This window comes from Salvelinus sp. IW2-2015, linkage group LG28 (assembly GCF_002910315.2).
Source record: "Salvelinus sp. IW2-2015 linkage group LG28, ASM291031v2, whole genome shotgun sequence".
In the NCBI taxonomy this organism is placed as follows: Eukaryota; Metazoa; Chordata; class Actinopteri; order Salmoniformes; family Salmonidae; genus Salvelinus; species Salvelinus sp. IW2-2015.
Genome location: NC_036868.1, coordinates 27,739,971 through 27,749,731, shown reverse-complemented (window position 1 = coordinate 27,749,731; position 9,761 = coordinate 27,739,971). Strand labels below are relative to the sequence as shown.

The window sequence follows — 9,761 nt, the reverse complement described above, 5'->3', positions numbered from 1 at the left end:
CTCATCAGCCACCTGGTGGAAGGGACTTTGTGGATCTGAGGCTCTTTCCCCCTTTTGCCTTCATCGTCCTCCCATCCCACCATCAGCAGCCGCCTCAGAGCGCAAACTGGTCCTTGTTTGGGGACACACACCAAAGCACGCAACAGGCTGACCAATATAAGGTTGAAAAATCCAAGCAAATTGTGGCCTCTTGAGCCTGACAACGAGCATCCTCAACAAGGGTGGAAAGTGCACCGTGAAGATGAGGCCTCAGTCGGATGTTCAAGAGGGTGGGCATTGAGGAGGTCCAGGGAGAAGACATGAATCCTGAGAGGGAAGACAACCAAAGCTTTAGTTTCTAGCTGATCATTTTACAGATGTATGTTAAAAGCATTTTTTTGGGAGATGCAATGGGGAACATTGGGGATCAATTCAAATTCCCTTTATTTGGTTCAGTGAAATCATCCCATGTGAAGTGTCAACTCATTTAATTCAAGTTCAATTCGTAAATAAATTGTTATTTCTATTTGGAAGGATTAAATTTGCAATTGTGTCCTACTACAAAGTTTGTTTGTCCTCCATATGATATGGTAAATATATCCACATGCAAAAACCATCTAAATTTAAATGGGTATTCATATTAATTTGCATATATTCTGTTAATTCCCACGGAAAAGTTTCCACCTCTTGAAAATCATTCCCAAAATGTCAACCCTAATAAAAGACGTACGGAAAAAAAAAAGAAGACCTGTTCATTCTAAAGACTTTGTGTGTCCATACCAGTCCATCACTGGAATGAACATTCTACATTACAATGGAAATTATTGCATCAGGGTTACCAGGCAGCCATTGCAAGTGAACCCATGAGTTTACCAGTCAAATTGCCAGGGTTTATAGGTTCCAAGGCCTTCTATTCATTTTATTTTATGTGCTGCGTGGAGGGGAGCAAAGACTCATTGGCTACACCTTGCTTGTTTTAGCAAGGAGCAACAACGTGTCATGTTAATCCTTTAATTGGCACACCAATAAATTCATATCAAAAAAATTATTTTCTGAAAACTGTATTTAGCCTTAATATAGGCCAGAATTATTTATTTATTTGTATGACTTAAAATTTGAGATACCGTAATCGCAAGCATCTCAACCAGACAGTTGAGTTGCCCAATTTAGTTGTAACTCATTTTGTATTGGAATTTGCAAGGCTTGTTTAAATTAATCAAAACATTATGATAACATTAATTAACATTAGGTCTGCTCAGTTACTTAATGGAACGACAGGCTAGTTAAATTAGGAAATGATATCAAATATGAATAAAACATGACTACATTTGTTTCAAATTGATTTATTCCAAATATACAATACCAGTCAAAATATTATTTTATACATAAAAATCTATTGAATTTAACACCCCAAAATGTGCAACCCTAATCACAAGACGTACTGTAAAAAAAGAAGACATTGTTCATTCTAAGACTTTGTTGTGTCCATACCAGTCATCACTGCAGCCCCATCAGTGCCCAGGCCGTACAATCTCTCTGTTGGTGTCTTTTTGATGTGCAGTACCTCCTTGATGGCGATAACGATGGTGTCTGCCTTGCCATCAGGGACTGACACCAGGTCCACAAAGTAGTTGTAAAGGTGTCCCTCTTGGTCCTTGTATCTGGAAAACATACAAAAATCCATACACATGCATTATTACTCATGGATGACTGTAGAATTTCACAATTAAATCATTTTAAAAAACTTGTATTGCAATAATACCTGACATATAAATCCAGCTGCTTATTATTTGCTTCGTCTGTAGTTTCATCAGCTTCCAGGCCAATGGGTACAGATGTCTGGATGGCATGGAGCATCCACAACCTGAGCCAGAATCTTAAACATTTTGGCCACTATTATGTGTGATGGGCCTGCCCCTGCTTTGTTAGATGGTACAGACATTTAAAACCCCCAATGAGGCCTCGTGCTCAAGCACTGTGGTTGGCTGAAATGCAACCATGATTGAGTAGCCTGTGAACAGCTACGGGCATAATGCGTTATTATTGAGCCACAGTTAGTGCACAGTCTGAGGCATCTTTTAAATTAGAATACATTTTGAGAAATGGGAGGATCCAATAGAACACTACCTTTTGCCAGCATTCCATGAGCCCTCACTTTCCATGTGGTGCTCTGTCCCTGGGTGCCGGTTAATATAGTCCATCTGATGAATCTGGGCCCCTATTTCAATAAAAGGGCGCTATGACGCACACCTATAAGCAGCTTGCTTATGTTGACGGCACAGGTGGCAGAACATTCCTAGACGCGATGTAGAGTGTAGTTTAGCAAAATTACTGGTGTTTGGGGCAATACCTATTACAGCTAGCAAGCATTACAACACTACACATAATGATGTAGACTAGTACAGACTAAATATGCAAAAAAATTATTTAGCCCAATTAAAGGAAATCGGACTAACCATGCGGCGTATTATATAGCCACAGCTTCAGTCTGTCAATTTTAAGACACTTTGGGTCTCATCCGGATTGGCGGTGGTGCTCACTTGGCCTTACTCCTGTCTCCTCTCCTTTTATCAACGCTTCTCATCCTCTCTGCTCTCCTCCAATTCTCCTTCCATCTCCCCTCCTGGCTCTCTCCTCTGCTCCACTCTGTCCCTCATGCATCTCTACCTCACTCCAGGGATTCTGCCTCTTCTCTGTCTAGTAAAGTAAGCCATACACTTGTTATAAAAATGATAGCTTAAGCTTTTAAAGAGTTAGCTAACTAAAGAAAGTTTAATTTAATTCAGGCTGATTTGATGTTAGCTAAGTTAACGTTACCTGACACTTTGTCTCTGCTCCCCCTTTCTCTTTCGCTGCTGTGGCTGGAAATATTTAAAACTCATCTGAGGGGGAAAAAAATCCAATCAAATCCAGATAAATGTAGCTATCTTGCTTGCACTTGATACAGTTCCAAACGAGCTAGCTAAAGTTAGCTAATTAGCTAGACTAGTTACGTTAGTTTCTGTCATCAACATACTTGTGGATATTCTATAGCGAATTGCCGTTTGAATTGTTTCAGCAATATTATAGATAGAAATTATGTTCGAGTTTTTAGGTTGTAGCTAGCTTATGTAGTTGGACAAACAAGCTAACGTACCTTTCTTGCAGTTTCTCACGCAGGTGCACTCAGGTGATTCAAGTGAATTGTGTTTCGCGCTGCAGAGCTTCTGTATGGCGCACTGGTCACTCGCACACTGGTCCCCGGAGTGCCGTTTCTCATGCAGGTGCATTCTGAAGTGATTCCAAGTGAATTGTGTTTCGGGCTGCAGAGCATCTGTATCGAGCACTTGAGTTGCAGGCTGCCTGCCACAGCTCACAGAGATAAATAACCTTTAGAACTGTGCTGGACCCAGACTGATTGTCTTTTTTACCAAGAAAAGCGAATGTGCTTTACAGAACTTTATTTAAACTATTTTTGGTAGAAATAGGATGTTTCTTTTGGTGTGGCGGCACTGACTCTGCAGTGGCGCAGCACCACACTTAAATGAACGGCGAGGGAGGGAACACTGGTGTGAGGTTAGTCTAGTGAGTATACATCAAGCCTGTGCAAGAGTCAGTGCAAAAATAATAATAAAAGTAGGGGTCAGCTAGTCCCAGAAACAGAATGAATAGAACGGGTGTCCCCATTCAAGCCAATGATGGCATAATGGGTGGACTGGTGGCCATTGCTAGAAGCAAAGCAGGAAGTAAAAGCAGGAAATGTTGATTCAACTCAACTACATAAAATACATTCGATTGCATGTGACACATCAATTAACACCATTTGAATGAACATTCTACATTACAATGGAAATTATTGCATCAGGTTACCAGGCAGCCATTGCAAGTGAACCCATGAGTTTACCAGTCAAATTGCCAGGGTTATAGTTTCCAAGGCCGTTCTATTCATTTTATTTGTATGTGCTGCGTGGAGGGGAGCAAGACTCATTGGCTACACCTTGCTTGTTTTAGCAAGGAGCAACAACGTGTCATGTTAATCCTTTAATTGGCACACCAATAAATTCATATCAAAAAAMTATTTTTCTGAAAACTGTATTTAGCCTTAATATAGGCCAGAATTATTTATTTATTTGTATGACTTAAAATTTGATAGATACCGAATCGCAAGCATCTCAACCAGACAGTTGAGTTGCCCAATTAGGGTAAACTCATTTTGTATTGGAATTTGCATAGGCTTTTTAAATAATCAAAACATATGATACATTAATTAACATTAGGTCTGCTTCAGTTACTTAATGGAAGACAGGCCTAGTTAAATTAGGAATGATATCAAATATGAATAAAACATGATACATTTGTCAATATGAWTATTCAAATATACAATACCAGTCAAAAGTATTATTTTATACATAAAATCTATGAAWTAACACTTATGGAATCATGTAGTAAGCAAGAAAGTGTTAYYCAWSWKKWWWWWMMWGWTGRRTATGTGTAAACTCTATGCATATGGGGTGTTTTGAATTCATCATCACCTTAGAAAGCGCTGTCCATATTGTTTACACTGTTTTAACCTGCTGTTGAACTTCTTTCTTGAAATTGATCATTACAGTGAGGTGAGTTTTAAAAGAATYATAGGCTGTTTTGATGGTGTTTGATGTGATTATCGATTGCATTTGCACTGTTCTCAAGAGAGACGTGCATTTAATGCTTTATAATAAGTGCCTTTTTAAGGGTAAAACATATTTACCAAATTTACCACAGCCTATGAATGCCAGTTAGGCTCMACACTGGTTATAAAGCAGATTAATGTACTTCATTTTATGAAGTTATTTCATCACTTTAGTTCTGATACAAACCTCATTAAAACATACAGGTCTATGGGCTAGGCTACATGAGCTGTGCTACTATGATTTGAAAAAGCCGCAAAAAAAGGCAATCCATTTCTTGCCTTACTTGCGCATGCTGCGTCTTATTCACAAGTAATAGCCTATCAATTCTGAATGATGTATTATTGTCACACATCAGGATATTCTTAATTTAATGTAGTCTTTACAAATACAAAATGTGTGWYATTAGTTTTGATTTAGAATGGACCACACATGTCATCTACAGTATCCACTTAAATAGCGACGGGAGGATGCTTTTCCCATGGTTCCTTTTTCATGCAGGCTAGATAGGCTATACTCCTGTTGTAAAGCGACGCTATGTGCTTAATATTAGGTAAGTTYATGAGTAAATATATATAGGCCTAGCCTATAGAAAGCTGATGGGATCCTCTTTTTAATAGAGGCCATTAACTGTTTCCTGACGCAATTGCATAGCCTATAGAAACCTTGCACAACAGCTCATGGGCAAACCATGCACAACAGCTCATGGGCTCTCAGTGTTGGATTTTATTTTCTAAAACRTTTGCATTTATGTCAGAGTGATTAGAGGGACAATAAAGAGCTGAGTACCAGACAGTTGGCAAGTTTGGTAGGCTACTAATGACCATCAGCAGCATCAGAGCTTGGAGAAGCCTAATTATAACTAAACGGTCACGTCGAATTTGACTGCAGTCATGACGTGATCGCCGGTGTGGCGGTCACTGTAACAGCCCTAGGGGAGGGGGGTCAAAAGGGGGATGTCACAATTCTGCTTGTACACTTGTTTACATGGATATGCTTCTTAATAAAACGTATTTGAAACAAGTCATTACACTTTGTTATGGCATTTCATTATTATTATTATTATTATTGAAGTTATTACTTATGTATTTCAGGCCTGTTAACAAATTAATAAATGCCAGGTTGTAAAGAATCTGTCGCATTTCTGTAATGACAACATTAATGGAGTCACAATAAAMATATATGCCTGCTTTGTCCTCATCTGTTAGCTTTTTATACAAAAATGTAATACATATCCTTTTTCGACACACAAAACCATTCAAACGAAGGCCGATGGGTTATTCCCCACTATTCCCAAAATATTTCTCCTTTGCTTGAAACCTATACAAAAAAAACAAAAAACCTAGGCCTACCTTAGGCTTGCTGAAAGTAAGCTATAACACGGAACCCAAACCGGCTGCYCGCGTGCGCCATCGTGCATACATTTATTTTGTCCCCCTACACCAAACGCGATCATGACACGCAGGTTAAAATATCAAAACAAACTCTGAACCAATGAGATTAATTTGAGGACAGGTCGAAAAGCATTAAACCTGTATGGCAATTTAGCTAGTTAGCTTGCACTTGCTAGCTAATTTGTCCTATTAAACTAGGTTGCTGTTGCTCGCCAATTTGTCCTGGGATATAAACATTGAGTTGTTATTTTACCTGAAATGCACAAGGTCCTCTACTTCGACAATTAATCCACACATAAAACGGCCAACCGAATCGTTTCTAGTCATCTCTCCTCCTTCCAGGCTTTTTCATATTTTAACTTATACGGTGATTGGCATCTACACTTTCATAGTATTACCACGACAACCGGCAAAACAGTTCGTCTTTCAATCACCCACGTGGGTATAACCAATGAGGAGATGACACGTGGGTACCTGCTTCTATAAACCAATGAGGAGATGGGAGAGGCAGGACTTGCAGCGCGATCTGTGTCAGAAATAGGAATGACTTCTATTTTAGCCCTTGGCACCGCAGACGCTCGTTGGCCCGCGCAATAATTGAATAACATATTCCTACATTTTTTTTGCAACGCTCGCGCACGCTGTGTAGTCAGGGTTTGAGATAATGAATTGACAAGCAAAGTATGAAAGGGACAGCAATGCGATAGTTTGAAGATGAAATTGAGAATCATTAATATAGAAACAAATACACGCGCAACATGTCCATAGCCTATTCATCAGCTACATTTAATATCGAGGGGAGAGTGTTGGGAAGATTTTTCAAATACTGTGAGGAACTATTATAATTTGAATGGCTGTGTGAGGTAAAAAACAAAAAAATGGCTGAAGCCCAYCTGGGCACTTTCCTGCATTTGACATTTTCATGAAGCAGGCCAAGTACTTCTATGCGTGCTCAGGCGGGTGAGCTAAGGTAACATAGCAGGACAGAGAAACCAGACACATGCTCACTGCTCACATGGAGCGCGTAAATTATGGTATGAAATCGATCCCAAAATTTTTATCACAAGCGTAGCAGGTTGTGAACTCTGCAAACAATGTTTCGACTCGAGAATGAGAACGGTGAATTGCTGTAATTAATACATGCATTAACATAAATTAATGTAACCAAATGATGGGGATTAACGGTAAATTGCCTGTTTTACAAACGGTAGGCTACCGCATGGGCGTTTTAATAGACAGACTAGGCTAACAAAACAATTGCTTATTAGTAAACACTCCCGCTATTAAGAAGTGTATCTACATGATACGTGTTATTSCTCCCTCCCTCTTACCAATTCAACGGTGCTTTATTGGCATGGGAAACACGTTTCTATTGCCAAAGCAAGTGGATTAAACAAAACTGAAAAAAAKCAAAGTACAGTAAACATTGCACTCTTAAAGGTTTCAAAAGGATAMACGTTTCAAATGTTATCAGCAATGTGCAGTGTTTTTAACAATGTGCCAGTAGTTGTAGTACAAACGGTAGGGGAAGATAAGTATTGGTTGTATTTACAATGTTTGTGCGCCACTGGTTGCCCTGTTTTCATGGCAATGGGTCATAKATTTTGCCGCTGTGATTGCACGTTGTGCTAACAGATATGGGAGTTTATCAATGTTTGTTTCCAAATTCATTGTGGGTCTGTGATCTGTGGGAAATAAGTGGTTCTAATATGGTCATACCTTTGGCAGGAAGTAAGGAAGTGCAGCGTAGTTTCCTATCTAATTCAAGGACTTTCTTAATTTTGGGTTTGTCACAGTGGTCAGGTATTCTGCTACTGTATACTTTCTGTTTAGGGCCAGATAGRGTTCCATTTTGGTATGTTTTTGTTTTTGTTTGATTCTTTCCAGTGTGTTTATATTTTTCTCATAATTTGGTTGGGTCCAATTGTGTTACTGTCCTGGGGCCCTGTGTGTTTGAACGGAGCCCCAGAACCAGTTGGCTGAGGGGACACTTCTCTAGGTTAATCTCTCTGTAGGTGGAATGTGTGGGCATCTCTCACGCTCTCCATCTCTTTTGRGCTCTCTCCCGCACTTTCGTGCTTGCTTTCGTGCTCTTGCTTTCTCCTGCTCTTTTGTGCTGGCTCTCCAATCTCCATCTCTCTAACCACTCTCTCCCTCCCGCTCTCTTTTGCGCCCCCGCTCTTTTGCGCCCGCGCTCTCCCGCTCTTTTGCGCCCCCGCTCTTTTGCGCCCGCGCTCTTTTGCGCCCCCGCTCTTTTGCGCCCGCGCTCTCCCGCTCTTTTGCGCCCGCGCTCTCCCGCTCTTTTGCGCCCGCGCTCTCCCGCTCTTTTGCTCCCGCTCTTTTGCGCCAGCTATCTCCCGCTCTTTTGCGCCCGCTCTCCAATCTCCATCTCTCTAACCACTCTCTCTCCTCCCCTTTTAGAAGGATCCCAGTAGTGATGTGAGCAGTCCTGGACTGTCCCCTCCCTCGAAGCGAACCCGTAGACAGACCAGCTCCAGCGACACCTCTCCCTCCCCCCAGGCCAAGGGCCAGAGGGTCTCCTGGGGCATGCCCACCTACCGCACCAGGTGAGCAGGCAAAAGAACAGCCTCTTTGACAGACAGTTCTGGGTTGAGTTCATGTACTGGCCGTGTGGACTGGGTTCAGCCCCATCTGTTGACTGTGTCTGAGAATGGGGCAGTCTTTTTGTGCAATGTGTTTATATTTACACATCTCAATGTATTTCAGGTTGTCATCTGGRGCCCTGCAAAATGGAAATGGTAACGTCAACGTTTTCATTTGTTATTTTAAGACCATGATAACATTATTTGTGTGTAGGTACAGTATTAGTTGGACTATTAGTTAGATGGGACCTCTTTATTTTTGACCTGTTACCTRTGACCCCTGCAGCCCATAAGGAGGAGGGGGCAGGAGACCACGCTCACATGAACGGCCATGTTGACCGGAAGAGGAGCTGCCAAGTGAGGAAGAGCCAGTTTGAACACCTCAACCAGAGCCTGCTGTTTGACCAGCTCGTCAACAGGTAACACACACACACCCTATGGGAAGACGCACACACACTTCCCTATAGGAAGACGAGGCCTCAGACCTGGTGGTACCGGGGTGGAGATGGATGAACTGTAAAACAGAAAGCGAAGACGTCAGAGGTATGCGGTATGAATCGATACTGATGTGTGTGTTTGAAAATGTATGCACTCGCTCTAATCCAAAGCGATTTACAGTAGTGTCTGCTAAATGACTAAAATGTAAATGTATTGTCAGCACGGCGGAGGCAGTTCTTCAGGAAATGGACAACATCAGCAGCATCAGACAGAACAGGGAGGTGGAGAGACTCCGCATGTGGACAGACACTGAGGTGGTAAGTCTGTCAATCAGCCAGTCAATCTGTATCATGCCATATGAAAGTGGGTTCTTGGTAACTATCTCCAGTGGTAGACGTTATGATGGCAAGCCAGCTAGCTAAACGTAGCCTGGCTGACGCGAGGAATTCGAGTTAGGTGTTAGCCAGGCTAAGCTAAACGTCGTATCCTCCACTCCTGATCTTCTAGGAAAGCATGGACATGTATTCTCGTGTGAAGAGGAGGAAGGCGCTGCGCAGGAACACCTTTGGCATGCAGACACACCACAAAGKCATGAGCAAGACAGAATCGGAAGAGGGGACTGAAGGTTTGTCTTAGTTTGGAGAGGACTGTAGTTTGTTGGTGTTGCTTGCTTGCTCACAAGATGATATTTTCACAAACAT

At 41.5% G+C, this 9,761-nt stretch overlaps 1 protein-coding gene across 1 annotated transcript in view; it reads left to right on the top strand.

Moving 5' to 3' along the window:
* The window catches only part of LOC111954484 (ATPase family AAA domain-containing protein 2B-like), a 136,502-nt gene that overhangs the window by 32,193 nt on the left and 94,548 nt on the right, over positions 1-9,761 (top strand). The window contains exons 2-6 of the mRNA XM_023974262.2: positions 8,441-8,586; positions 8,747-8,778; positions 8,909-9,041; positions 9,281-9,377; positions 9,568-9,685. Coding sequence (XP_023830030.1) covers positions 8,441-8,586; positions 8,747-8,778; positions 8,909-9,041; positions 9,281-9,377; positions 9,568-9,685 — 526 coding nt within the window. The remainder of the gene's footprint in view (positions 1-8,440; positions 8,587-8,746; positions 8,779-8,908; positions 9,042-9,280; positions 9,378-9,567; positions 9,686-9,761) is intronic.